The following is a 14,593-nucleotide window of genomic DNA, read 5'->3' on the forward strand; positions in this document are numbered from 1 at the left end:
TACTACAGTGGAGACAGCAAGCAGCCTCTCCCCCCTCCCTAAGCCCCACCTCACATCTCGGCTACGCCCACCGAGCCATCTGAGTAACCCCTCCCCCGTGCCCTTACTCCGCCCACCTCCACCCCGTCCTCAGAGGAGCACTACACAGCCCTCTCCCAGTGAGGCCTCATCTCCTCTCTCTCCCCTGCGAAATGACTTCCACATCCTCCTCCTATCCTCCCAAACTATCCCCCGCTCCCAGCCCTACCACCCTCCTCTCACTCCTGCTCCTCCCCCCGCCTCCTTCTCCCCCTCCTGCTCACCCATCGCCACGGTTACTTGCCACACTGTGGAACAGCGCTGAGCCCCCCATCGTAACCTGGCAACCGTTCCAAGGACCACTTCCCCTCCCAGTATGATTCTCCCAGCTACTTAGCTCCCCCTATTTACGCGAGGGGCATCGCTCAGCAGCAGCCCCCACGCTAACAACACACCACTACACACACACATGCTAAATGCACACGGCAACACACATGTACACCGCTAATGTTAACCCTCACGCTAGCCCTAACAATTCACCTAACACTCACACTACCGCACACACCAACCACACACACACACCAACAGCAACCTCATGCAACATGATTCCAACACACATCTCAGACAAGCTTGAGCCCACACACACACCCCAACCCCAACTCCAACCCACACACACACACCAACCCCCACATCAATACACACCCGCCACATCAACACACACCTTCATTTCAAACCAGAACCAACATCCTCATCTCATTCCACACCCCCCACCCGAACACTTACCCCCACCCCCATCCCAACACCACACAACACTCCCCACCCCTAACCTCTCCCTCAACACCCACCCCCTGAACTCTCCCCTATTCCACTCCCATCCCACCCCATGCTTCAGAGGACGCCCTCTCACAGACGACAATGCCCCCCACACAACCTCACAAACGGGACCTGCCCCCCCCACCTACCTCGGGGCTAAGCAGCCCCCCTGGCAGCTCTTCCCCGTTACCCCTCACCCCCACCACAAGCCTCCCCCTGGCATCCTCGCCGCATTCTGAGGCATTGGGTTACCCCCGTACCCTGGAGGCACCCCCGCTACCACCACAGCCCCCGCCAGGAGGAGGAGGGGTGCTCTGTCAGCCTAACTAGACCCCCCAGCGATGGACAGCTTCAGTGTCACCAGCTTGTTTAGACTGCAGGTAATACACCAAGAGGATCTACTCTCTCTCTACTAAAGGGTTAGACACAAGAGGGGACCCACTCTCTCTCTCTACTAATGTGTTAGAGACAAGATGATCTACTCTCTCTCTACTGAAGGTTAGACACAAGAGGACCCACTCTCTCTCTCTACTAATGTGGTAGACACAAGAAGTAGTCAAGGCCTTCCTGGAACAACCCCCCCTGAGCAGTACCCCCTCCTCCTCCATCCCCACCCCCAGCAGCCTTACCCTTCTTCCCCCCTGGGGGGCGTTCTCTAGGGGACGGGCACAGCCTTCCCCTGCCTCCCCTCGCCCCCCTGCCCTGCCGCCCCCCCATCCCAATGCGTTTGGCACCAGAGCCCTGGGTTGAGGTGTGGGACTGGGTCTGGGCTGGGGGACCCGCCCCCCCGCCCCCCCCCCCCAATGCGTTTGGCACCAGAGCCCTGGGTTGAGGTGTGGGACTGGGTCTGGGCTGGGGGACTGGTGGGAGAGTCTGGGGTGGTCCCTGGTCCTGCTCCTGGTCCGCCACCCCCCTCCTTCTCCGTTTGGGGTTCGGCAGCATTCCGTTTCCTGCGCCCCCGRCYGGGCTTCCCCTGCCCCTGGAAGAGAACGTTCTGGCTCCAGTTGTAGGAGGGGCCTGAGGCGCTCTCATGCCAGTCCATCATCAGCTTCTCCAGACTTGATAGGCTGGACTGGCCTTGACCTCCCTCTCCACCAATAGGAAGAGACTCCCTGCCTCCACCCTGCCTGTAAGCCCCACCTCCGGAACCTGAACCCGAGCCTCCGCCCCCACCTCCGGTACTGACTCCGCCTCCTGACCCGGTGCACCCCAGGTGGGATGAGTCAGAGGAGGACTCTGATAGGTTCTCGAGGAAGGGTTGTCGCTTGGCCTTCTGGGGGGTGTAGTTGGAGATGTCCAGGATGTCTTTGGGCTCGCTGGGGCCTGGGGTGACGTAGTCACTGTAGCCTCCTGGGTAATGATGAGCCAGACTGTCCCACGCCCAGCCACTGGAGCCCTGCCTGCAAAACACAGCACATTTTATTCACTCTATTTCCTTAAAACTGCACAGATGGTGAAGGGCTTTATGAAGTACTTATTTAGTACTGATTTATAGATCAGGGATTTAGTGTTATGGTGTTATGTATCTCAAACACATACAACTATAGAAGAAGTTAGGGTAGGATTGTACTCTAATCCAAACTCTGTGGTTCCAGACAATTTAGACCTGAAGCTACTTACTTGCAGTTCCACTGGTTCGAGGGGTAGTGTCTGTAACCCTCTGGAGATGATGAGGAAGGGAAGGGGTTGTTCTTGGCCATGGCCATATACCCCCCTCCCCCTGGAGAGGATGGTCCAACCTGCCCAGGGTAGCCCCCATATCCACGCTTGGAAAAATTGGAATAGCCCATCTGACCCTGGCCCACGGGGGGGGCTGTGGAGGCCTTATCCAGCCCTGCTGCCCCGTAGGCTGCAAAGCTGCAGTCTGCGGGTCTTTGTGGCGCTGCGCTGCCCTGCAGGAGAGGAGGAGGAAATAGCCAGGTGTGTAGTGACCGTAGGAGGAGGAGGAGGGATGGGGGGAGCTGGGGGAGCAGGACGGAGGGAGGGAAGGAGGGGTGGGACTTGGGGAACGAGGGAGGAGGTGGGAGTTCTGTGACAGGTTATAACTGTAAGGAGGTCGGAAGAGGAGGAGGAAGAGGGTGATGTAGGGTTGGGTTCTCCCTTGGCTCTCCTTTGGGGCTGCGTTTGGGGAAGGCTGGGGACCAAGCGAGGGCCTGGGCGCGGGCAGGGGCTGGAAGAGTCGTAGCCGAGGGTGGGAGGAGGTTTCCTGGGGTCGGGGCAGAGGGAGGAGATTGTCATAGGAGGTCTGAGGAGTTGTCAGAGTCCAGCAGGGAGCGGAAATATCCGGCGAACAAAACCCTGCGCCTCTCTCCACCTCCTACGCGCTCCTGCTGCGCAGGGCTGCCGTACGCACATCTCCTTCCCCCCCTCACCAGGACAGCGGACGCCTCCCCCGGGGAGCACAGCTGGTACCCCCTCCTGGCCTCGCTCCTCATGCCTCCCCCTTCCTCCCCCCAGACACCTCCCCCATTAAACCAGTCTTGTTTGGCAGCTGCCCCCCGCTGCCTTGCCCCTTTAGAACCCCGTTCTTGCGTGAGCGTCGTTTCTTACGCGGCTTCCCCTCTCACCCCCAACCACCATCTCCCCCCTGCAACCCCTCCTCCCCTGCCTCCCCCACCCTTCCCTCGTTTCTTGGGTAACCCTGGTTCTGACAGAGCAGGGGTCACTTTTCTTTTCTTCCCGATCGTCTCGAAGAAGTCACTGAAGGAGCTCTTGAAGCCCTCGCACCCGGCCCCCCCTGCTCCTCCTCCCCTGCCCCCTACGCCACCACCCCTCCCTCCCCTGCGTCTGAACCCTGTGAGTCGGTGGAGCAGGGCGGAGATCCCAGGGTTGTTGGACGGCGTGTGAAAACTATCCGGTTCGCTGGGTGTCCAGCAGCGTGGTGGGGAGCAGCGACCGGTGGCAGGCGGTTGGTGGTTTAGGAACGCCAGTTTGGACAGAACGTCTCCGTACTCCGTCTTCACGTCGTTGGTGTCGTTCACGTACGACGGTTGCGGAGACGGGAGCTTGGCCCGCCGGCGCCGACGAGGTTTCTTGGGTTCGCCGTTCCCACTGGCAGCGGCGGAATTCCCACCAGTTTTATCTGGCATTCCCGGTACAACCTGTTTGGGAGGTCGGCCGCGCCTGCGTTTCAGGATCACCGGGAGTTCTCCAGGCGGGAACATGACCATCACATTCTTCCCATTGTTCTTCATGCGAAGGAGAGCAGTTGGCTCTCGGACCCCCTCAGCTCCCTCCAACCCCCCCTCGCCACTGGCCCCGCCCCTCTCCGGCCCGACAACGGTCTCCATGGAGGAGATCTTGTAGCTCTTTTGGCGTCGGCTGAGGTTGACCGGGATACGAGCCACCTTCACCACGATACGCCTCACCTGGGGGACAGACACAAACAAACACAATAAAACCATTATTAATAACCCTTATTTTCCTGGTTAAAATCTGGTTGATGTCAGACAACAAAATAACAACATGGCTTCTGGGTTGTTTTGACTAATAATACACTGACAGTTGAACTTACACCAACGAACCGCCGTTTCTGTTTAGGAACTAGATCATCAGGCACCTCCTTCTTCACTGTCGGCTGGGGCACGGTATTGGTCGATGGACAAGGCGAAAGATTGGTTGCTGGTCTGGGATTGTTCGCTGGTCTGGGCGAGGATTTAGGCGAGGCTTTCATCGATGGTCTGGGTTGGGCTTTTGGTTTGGCGTTGGTTGAAGGTCTAGGTTGGGGTTTGGTTGAAGTTCTGGGTTTGGGCGCTGGCCGGGGGGCGGAGTGAGAGGTGGGGTGTGGTGTAGGGCGTGGTGAGGGGCGTGTTGAAGGGTGTGGTGAAGGGTGTGGCGCTACAGGTACAGCTGAGTCTGCAGGCTTCGAGGTTGCAGGTAAACACTCCTCCACTGTGGGGCGCTCTACCTTTACATGTACACTCACCCTCTCTTTCTCCTCCTCCTCTTCCTCCTCCGCCATCTCCTCCTCTCTCTCGCTCTCCCTAACTCCCCTCCTCTCTCCATCCTCGGTGGATCGGCGGATGCGGGAGGACTTGCGTAGCTGGCAAGGGAAGCGAGGTCGACCGGAGCTACGGAGCGCATACTTCCTCTCCCCTTCGACAGATACAGGAGAGGGATCTACAGGGGCTGGGCCAATAGTAGAAGGGTCTGAACCGGATGGACCAATAAGAGAAGGGCCTGTAGGATTTGGGCCAATAGCTCTTGAGGGTTTAGAGAGATCTAGAGGTGTTGGTCCAATATGGGCAGGGCTAATGGCCGGGGGCCTGTCTCTGTTTGCAGAGGGTGGAGGAGGCGGGCTGCAGGGAGAGGAAGCAACTTGCTGATTGATGCAGGCTGGATGAGTGACAGGCAGGAGGACCTGTCGCTGAGGTGATCTGGTGTGAGTCTCTGGTGATGAAACAGTTCTGGGCTGCTCTGGACCGGCAGAGTCCGAGTGTGTGTGAGCATCCATGTGTGTGTTAGCAGCTAGGTGTGTGTGAGTGTCCGCAGGTGTGTGCATTTGGAGATCCGTGTAAATCTGCATGCCTGTGACTCCTGTCTGTCCGGGTGTGTGTGTTAAAGCATCGGTGTGTGTCTCTGTCTGCCAGCGTCGGCGTGTTCCAAGGCCAGGCCTCCTGTGCAGGTGAACCCCGTTGGCCAGGGAGGGGGGCGAGGGTGAAAGGTCAAGGGTCCCTTGAGCTCCAGCCTCAGCACTGGGTTCCACTGTGACCCTCTCCTGTACCCCTGCTGCCACCTCCCTCCCCCACGTCGCCAGCCCCCGCTCACACCCCTGCTCCTCCGCCAAGGCCCCACCCTCACGCCCCACCCCCCCACCTCCACCTGACCGCAGGCGTCCAGACAGGCGGCTCATCCACAGAGGGCGATGGTGATGATGATGGCACAGTGATGTCACAGAGGGGATGGTGATGTCACAGAGTGTTGAGGCCCAGTGATCGGAGAGGTCAGTGAGCTCTCTCTCTCCGTCTCTCTCTCCGTCTGTTTACGTGTGGTCCGCTGAAGTCACATGCCTCTATCCAGAGAATTTAGGGACCTGAGGAGAGAGGAATACATTCAACACACTTCAAACAGTAGATTCTAACAGAGAATCAACATAATGTTAAAGGGAGAAGATGGAATTAGATGATACCAATCATTCTCATTCATTTAGGATTGGGATCGTTTGGAAACGTTCATTAAGGATTGGGATCGTTTGGAAACATTCATTTAGGATTGGGATCGTTTGGAAACGTTCATTAAGGATTGGGATCGTTTGGAAACGTTCATTAGAGATGGGTCGTTGAAACATTCATTTAGGATTGGATCGTTGGAAACATCATTTAGGATTGGGATCGTTTGGAAAACATTCATTTGCGGATGGGGATCGTTTGGAAACATTTGGGATGTTGACAATTAGGATTGGGATCGTTGGAACACCTTCATTAGAGATTGGGATCGTTTTGGAAACATTCAGTTAGACTTGGATCGTTGGAAACATTCATTTAGGATGGATCGTTTGGAAAACATTTCATGGTTAGGCATTGATGGAAACTTACTTATGGATCGGAGAAACATTCATTTAGATTACAATTACTTTAACAATAACAGATCCCAGTAAGTGTTGGGTAACATACTTGATTATTGGGGGGGGGGGGGGGTGGGGACTATTCCTCATGTAACCAAAGAAGACATGAATACAACCAAACATCCCAAGGTGCTGGCAATTGTACCAATTCAACTCTGAGCCATAGTTTTATTCTTGGTTGCTGGCTGGCTGACAGTTCATATGGGTCGTCAGTACCGCAGAAGTGTAAATGCACACACTATACAACTCTACTGCTTTCTCTCAGCTGCAGCTCTCTACTGCCCTCACATCCGAAGAAGAGAGAGGACGAGAGAGAGGGGAGAGAGAGGGAGCGGAGAGAGAGAGAGAGAGAGAGGCGAGTGAGAGAGAGGAGGAAGGAGAGGGAAGGAAGAGAGAGTTAAGAGAGGGGAGCGAGGGAGAGAGAGGAGAGAGAGGGAGAGAGAGAAGGAAGAAGAGAGAGGAGAGAGAGAGAGAGGAAGAGAGAGAGAAGAGGAGAGAGAGAGAGAGAGAGAAGAAGAGAGAGAAGCGGAGAGAGAGAGATGTTAACAGGAAGCCGTGATGTTGACTAGATGGGCACGCACGCACGCTACCACTCTCTCAACACACACACAACACACACACACACCACACAACACACACACACACACACAACACAACAACACACACACACACACACACACACACACACAACACACCACACACACACACACCCTGTACAGGGAATTTGGACAATATGTGAATATTAACCAGCAGAGGGAAGCAGAGAAATGATGAATAGAACTCACATTCTGATGGTTGGAGGGATGGAGAATAAGGTGAGAGATAAAGGGATAGACAGAGAGAGGAGATAGAGAGATAGAATATATATAGATAGACAGATAACTTATTTTTTTGGCAAATGAGATGGTAGCTTAAACACCCCTGTTACCCACTAGACACAATCCTGTCCATGCATCACGCAGCTCTCCTCTCGAACATATGTCTTCTGGATTATAGGAAAGAGTAAGAAGAGAGAGCAAGGAGGAGAGAAGGGGGCAAGGGAGAGAGAGAGGAGAGAGAGAGAGAGACGAGAAGAGAAGAGAGAGGAGGGAGAGACAGAGAGACGAGGAGAGGAGAGAGAGAGGGAGAGACAGAGAAGAGACCAGAGAGAGAGAGAGAGGAGAGAGACAGAGAGAGAGAGAGAGGAGAGAGGAAGAGAGAGCAGACAGAGAGAGAGAGACAGAGAAGAGAGACAGAGAAGAGAGAGCAGAGACGAGAGAGAGAGACATAAGAGAGGCAGACAAGAGAGACGAGAGAGAGACAGCGAGAAGGAGAGTAGGACTGAGAAGAGAGAGCAGAGAGTAGAGAGAGAAGAGCGAGAGAGAGAGAGAGAGAGAGGAGAGAGAGGAGAGGGAGAGAGGAGAGAGAGAGAGATGAGAGAGAGAGAGAGAGAGGCAGAAGAGAGGGGGGATGCAGCGAGAGAGGAGGGTGGAGCTAGAGGTTGCATACAAGGAGCAACTTCTACATTCCTGCTTAATGATACAACTGGGGACACACAACCTCGCCTAGACACACACACATAATCAATAACACCTACAGACCTTCGATCTTTCACTCCATTCAATGCCCTCTGTCATTCTCTCTCTCCCTGTCTCCCTCTCTCACTGTCTCTCACAGTATTCTCTCTCTCCCTGTCTCCCTCTCTCACTGTCTCTCACAGTATTCTCTCTCTCCCTGTCTCCCTCTCTCACTGTCTCTCAATTCAATTCAATTCAAGGGGCTTTATTGGCATGGGAAACATATGTTAACATTGCCAAAGCAAGTGAGCTAGATAATATACAAAAGTGAAATAAACAATAAAAATTAACAGTAAACATTACACATACAGAAGTTTCAAAAGAATAAAGACATTACAAATGTCATATTATGTATATATACAGTGTTGTAACAATGTACAAATGGTTAAAGTACACAAGGGAAAATAAATAAGCATAAATATGGGTTGTATTTACAATGGTGTTTGTTCTTCACTGGTTGCCCTTTTCTTGTGGCAACAGGTCAGCTCTGTGTAATCTGAGGGAAATATGGGTCTCTAATATGGTCATACATTTAGCAGGAGGTYAGGAAGTGCAGCTCAGTTTCCACCTCATTTTGTGGGCAGTGTGCACATAGCCTGTCTTCTCTTGGGAGCCAGGTCTGCCTACGGCAGCCTTTCTCAATAGCAAGGCAATGCTCACTGGGCCTGTACATAGCTTTCCTTAAGTTTGGGTTAGTCACAGTGGTCAGGTATTCTTCCACTGTGTACTCTCTGTTTAGGGCCAAATAGCATTCTAGTTTGCTCTGTTTTTTTGTTAATTCTTTCCAATGTGTCAAGTAATTATCTTTTTGATTACTCATGATTTGGTTGGGTCTAATTGTGTTTTTGTCTTGGGGCTCTGTGGGGTGTGTTTGTGTTTGTGAAAATAGCACCAGGACCAGCTTGCTTAGGGGACTCTTCTCCAGGTTCATCTCTCTGTAGGTGATGGCTTGGTTATGGAAGGTTGGGATATCACTCCTTTTAGGTGGTTTGTAGAATTTAACGGCGTCTTTTCTGGATTTTGGATATAAATTACGGGTATGGCAGCTAATTCTGCTCTGTGATGCATTATTTTGGTATTTTAACGTTGTACACGGAGTTATTTTGCCAAGAATTCTGCATGCAAGAGTTCCTCAAATTTGGTGTTTGTCCCTGTTCCCTCTCTCACGTCTCTGCACAATATTCTCTCTCTTCTCTCCCCTTCCTTTCTCCATCGCTGTCTCTCCCTCCCTCCTTCCCTCTACTCTCGCTTATCTATCTTTTTTCTCTGTCTGTTGTCCAGTCCCTCTCTCGTAATTAACATATTCATTCATTTCAAGATTCTATAACCGAACAGAGAAGGAGGAGCTAATAATCACATGCAGGCGGCACTGCACGCACCAAAAAACATCAACTCAGATGGAATCAGGTTGGTGGGGAACGTTGTCTGATCAGATAGACAGGTATGCACACGCGTTGGGGGCCCATATGACTCTCTTGATCCAGATGAGCAGGTATGACACAAAGAACGTGGGGCCCATATGACTCTCGTCGATCAGATGAGACAGGTCTAGACACGGCTTGGGCCCATACGACTATCTGGATCAGAATGAGAACAGGTATGACAGTTACATGGTCAGTGGGCCCATATGACTCTCTTGATCAGATGAAGACAGGTATGACACGGCTTGGGCCCATATGACTCTCTTGATCCGGATTGAGACAGGTATGACCGGGGTGGGGCCCTATGACTCTCTGATCAGATTGAAGACAGGTATGACACGGCTTGGGGCCCATATGACTCTCGATCAGATTGAGACAGGTATGACACGGCTGTTGGGCGTCATACGACTCTCTTGATTCAGATGAGATCTTCCGGGTGGCGCAGTGGTTAAGGGCACTGCATCGCAGTGCTAGCTGCGCCACACGAGTCCTCTGGGTTCGCGCCAGGCTCGTGTCGCAGCGGCCGTCCAACCCTGGGAGTCCGTGGGGCGACGCACAATTGGATAGCGTCGTCGGGGTTTAGGAGGGTTGGCCGGTAGGGATATCTTGTCTAGTATGTAAAAAATGGTAATAAATGTTGCCACTCTACCTCGTAAGTCGCTCTGGATAAGAGCGTCTTGCTAAATGACTAAAAAACAAAAAAAAAAAAATGAGACAGGTATGACAGGCTTGGGGCCATAGACTGGGTTAGGAACAACTTGTTGACTGTCAGTTCTGAGAGAGACAGAGCATCAGATCCTGAATCCATTTCTGATTTCAGAACACCAGGAAGAGATGAGCTAGGGAATAATGAATCTGTTTTCCTATGTCATAACGTGTTAGCATGACACTTTATCAGAGAGACAGTCAACACGTACAATTTCCTGTAATGGGTGTGAAACCAGCGGGAATCGGAACCCACAAGCGTCATGCTCTACCAACCGGCCACCTTGACCACTACACGGTCACTGTACATAGTATTGATAGAAGTCTGCCGTTAATGAGCTGTCAGAGATATTCATTATCCACGTGGGAGGAGTTTAACAGTTCTCAGTCATTGTATATGTAATCCTTCTACATCTGCCTTTATGTCACAAACACTCAGAGGAGAATATTCCAGATACTGCGCTGTATGTGTGTGTTTGTGTGTGTGCGCATGTCTGAGGTGTTTTGTGGTGTGGTGCGTGTTGAGTTGTTTGCGTGTTGTACGTGTGTGTGTGTGTGTGTGTGTGGTTTGGTTGAGTGTGTCTCTATGGATGTGTGTGGAAAGCTTTAACGGGTGTGTAGTTGTTGCTAAGAGACAGCGCGCAGCACGACAGAGGAGAGAGAGAGAGAGAGAGGAGAGGAGAGAGAGGAGAGAGAGAGAGAGAGAGAGAGAGAGAGAGAGAGAGAGAGAGAGAGAGAGAGGAGAGAGAGAGAGAGAGAGAGAGAGAGAGAGGACGAAGAGAGAGAGAGAGAGAGAGAGGGAGAGAGAGAGAGAGAGAGAGAGAGAGCGAGAGAGAGATGAGCGAGAGAGGAGAGAGAGAGAGGAAAAGAAACAGTAAGAGAGAAAACACAGAACGGAGAGAGAATGTCTGGCGGAAAGGAGAGAGTGGTGGAATGAGGTTTAGAGAGCGAGACAAAGAGAGAGGTTGAATAAGAGAGATAGATGAGCGAGCAGAGAGCGAGCGGCTAACAGGGAAAGGAGAGGGGGGTGGACGAAAGAGAGACATAAAGTCAGGGTGAGTGAGTTTTAAGAAGAAAAGAGAATGGAGGAAGAAACTAAGCAGAATGAGAGAGGGAGAGGCGGATGAGAGTAGAGAACAGAGAGAGGGAGAAGGGGAGAGAGAGAGAAACAGAAGAGAGGGAGAAGGGAGAGAGAGAGACAGAGGAGAGGGAGAAGGGGAGAGAGGAGACAAGAGAGGGAGAAAGAGAGGGAGAAGGGGGAGTAGAGCGAGACAGAGAGGGGAGAGGGATGAGATGAGAGACAAGAGGGAGAAGGGGAGAGCAGGAGACAAGAGAGGCGAGAAGGGAGAAAGAGACAAGAGAGGGGAGAACAAAGGAGGAAGACAGAGAGAGAAGGGTAGAGAGGGAAAGGGGAGAGGAGAGGAGGAGAGGGAGACAGAGAGAGGGAGAAGGGAGAAAGGGAGAACAGAGAGGGAGACAAAGGAGAGGAAGACAGGAGGGAGAGGGGAGAGAGTTGAGACAGAGAGAGGGAGAAGGGGAAGAGGAACAGAGAGAGGGAAGAAGGGGGAAGAAAAGGGAGACAGAAGGGAGACAAAGAGAGGAAGAAGAGAGAGAAGGGAGAGAGGGAGAAAGGGAGACAGAGAGAGGGAGAAGGGGACGAGAGGGAGACAGAGAGAGGAGAAGGGGAGAAAGGGAGACAGAGAAGGGGTGACAAGCAGAGGAAAGACAGAGAGGAGAAGGGGAGAGAGCGGAACAGAGAGAGGGAGAAGGGGAGAAAGGGAGACAGAGGAGGCGAGAAGGGGGAGAGGGAAGTGAGGAACTACAGTTTCTACAACTATACTGAGGAACTACAGTTTTACTAAACAACTATCATGAGACAAGTTTACTACAACTTCACTGAGAAACTACAGTTTACTAACAACTATCACTGAGGAATAAGTTTACTAACTATCACTGAGAACTACAGTTTACTCACAACTATCATGAGGAACTACAGTTTTTTTAACTTTTTACAACTATCACTGAGGAACTACAGTTTACTACAACTATCACTGAGGAATACAGTTTACTAAACTATCACTGAGCACTACAGTTTACTACCAAATATCACTGGAGGAACTACAGTTTACTACAACTATCACTGAGGACTCACAGTTTTCTACAACTATCACTGAGGATACAGTTTACTACAACAATATACTGAGGAACTACAGTTTACTAATAACTATACTGAGGAACTACAGTTTACTACAAACTATCACTGAGAAACGTACAGTTTACTACAACTATATCACTGAAGGAACTAACAGTTTACTAACAACTATCACTGAGGAACTAAGTTTACTCTCAACTATCACTGAGAAACTACAGTTTACTACAACTATCATTGAGGAACTTACAGTTTTACCTAACACTATGCACTGAGGAACTAAGTTCTACAACTATCACTGAGGAACTACAGTTTACTACACTATCAAATCAAATCAATCCCAAAAAATTGTCACACATGTTTAGCGGATTTAATGTGAGTGTAGCGAAATGCTTGTGCTTCTAGTTTCGACAATGCAGTAATAACAACGAGTAACTACCTAACAATTCCACAACAACTACCTTTACACACACAAAGTGGTAAAAGGGATAAAGAATATGTACATAAAAAATATATGAATGAGTGATGGTAGCATGAGGGCATAGGCAAGATCAGTAGACTGTATAGAGTAACAGTAATATACATATGAGATGAGTAATGTAGGGTAATGTAACATTATATTAAGTGGCATTGTTTAAAGTTGACTCATGATCCATTTTTTTACATCAATTTTTAACATGATTAAAGTGGGCTAGAGTTGAGTCAGTATGTTGGCAACAGCCATCAATGTTAGTGGTGCTGTTTAAAAGTCTGGATGGCCTTGAGATATGAAATGTTTTCAGTCCTCTCGGTCCAGCTGATGCACCTGTACTGACCCTCGTCTTCTGGATGATAGCAGGGTGGACAGGCCGTGGCTCGGGTGGTTGTTGTCTTGATGATCTTTAAGCCTTCCTGTGACATCGGGTGGTGTAGGTGTCCTGGGAGGGCAGGTAGTTTTGCCCGGTGGATGCGTTTGCAGACTCATACCCTCTGGAGAGCCTTACGGTTGTGGGGGAGCAGTTGCGTACAGGCGGTGATAACACCCGACAGGAGGCTTTCGATTGTGCATCTGTACAAAGTTTTGTGAGTCTTTTGGTGACAGCCAAATTTCTTCAGCCTCCTGAGGTTGAGAGGCGCTGCTGCCTTCTCAGCCACGTGTCTGAGTGGGTGGACAATTCAAGTTTGTCTGTGATGTGTACGCCGAGGAAATAAAATACTACCGCTCTCCACTATGTCCCGTCGCTGTGGATAGGGGGTGCCCCCTGCTGTTTCCTGAAGTCCACGATCATCTCCTTGTTTTTAAATGACGTTAAGTGTGCGGTTATTTTCCTGACACACACTCGAGGGCCTCACCTCTCCTGGTAGGTCTCGTCGTTGTGGTAATCAAGCCTACACTGTACGTGTGTCTGCAAACTTGATGCTTTGAGTTGGAGGCGTGCATGGCGCACGCAGTCGTGGAGTGAAACAGGGAGTACAGGAAAGGGCTCAGAACGAACCCTTGTGGGGCCCCAGTTGTTGAGGATAGCGGGGTGAGATGTTCGTTTCTACCTCACCACTGGGGGCGGCCGTCAGGAAGTCAGTCCCAGTTGCACAGGGCGGGGTCGAGACCTCAAGGTCTCGAGCTGATGAACATTTTGAAGGGTATATGATTGTTAAATGCTGAGCGTAGTCGATGACAGAGCATTCTCACCTAGGTATTCCTCTTGTCCAGATGGGTTAGGGCAGTGTGCAGTGTGCAGTGTGTTGCAATTGGCGTCGTCTGTGGACTACTGGGGCGTTAAGAAATGGAAGTGGGTCTAGGGCGTCAGGTAGGGTGGAGGTGAATGGTCCTTGACTCGTCTCTCAAAGCATTCTTCATGATGAACGGAAAGTGCAGTGCTACGGGGCGGTAGTCCAGTTTAGCTCAGTTACCTTTAGCTTTCTTGGGAACAGGAACAATGGTGGCCCTCTTTGAAAGCATGTGGGAACAAGCAGACTGGGATAAGGATTGATTAAATATGTCGTAACACTCAGCCAGCTGGGTCTGCGCATGCTCTGAGGAGCGGCTGGGGATGTTCGTCCTGCAGCCTTGCGAGGGTTAACACGTTTTTAATGTTTTAACTCACGGTCGGCTGCAGTGAAGGAGAGTCCGCAGGTTTTGTAGCGGGCCGTGTCAGTGGCACTGTATTGTCCTCAAAGCGAGCAAAGAGTTGTTTAGTTTGTCTGGGAGCAAGACATTCAGGTCGCGACGGGCTGGTTTTTCTTTTTGTGTCTGTGATTGAACTGTAGACCTGCCACATACCTCTTGTGTTGAGCTGTTAATGCGACCTACTTTGTCTCTGATACTGACGCTTAGCTGTTGATTGCCCTTGCGGAGGGAATAGCTAACCTGTTGTATTCGGTCAATGTT

The 14,593-nt window shown here is 51.3% G+C and overlaps 1 protein-coding gene across 1 annotated transcript; it reads right to left on the reverse strand.

Moving 5' to 3' along the window:
* Positions 1-1,486: 1,486 nt before the first annotated feature.
* On the reverse strand, positions 1,487-5,683 carry LOC112075222 (transcription factor Gibbin-like). Its single transcript, XM_070440817.1, is given in 6 exon segments — positions 1,487-2,231; positions 2,452-2,743; positions 2,746-3,064; positions 3,066-3,343; positions 3,449-4,199; positions 4,346-5,683. Coding segments are annotated over 6 exon segments (3,723 nt in total).
* Between the last annotated feature and the right edge of the window lie 8,910 nt (positions 5,684-14,593).

Source organism: Salvelinus sp. IW2-2015, unplaced genomic scaffold (assembly GCF_002910315.2).
Source record: "Salvelinus sp. IW2-2015 unplaced genomic scaffold, ASM291031v2 Un_scaffold3036, whole genome shotgun sequence".
NCBI classification, from domain to species: Eukaryota; Metazoa; Chordata; class Actinopteri; order Salmoniformes; family Salmonidae; genus Salvelinus; species Salvelinus sp. IW2-2015.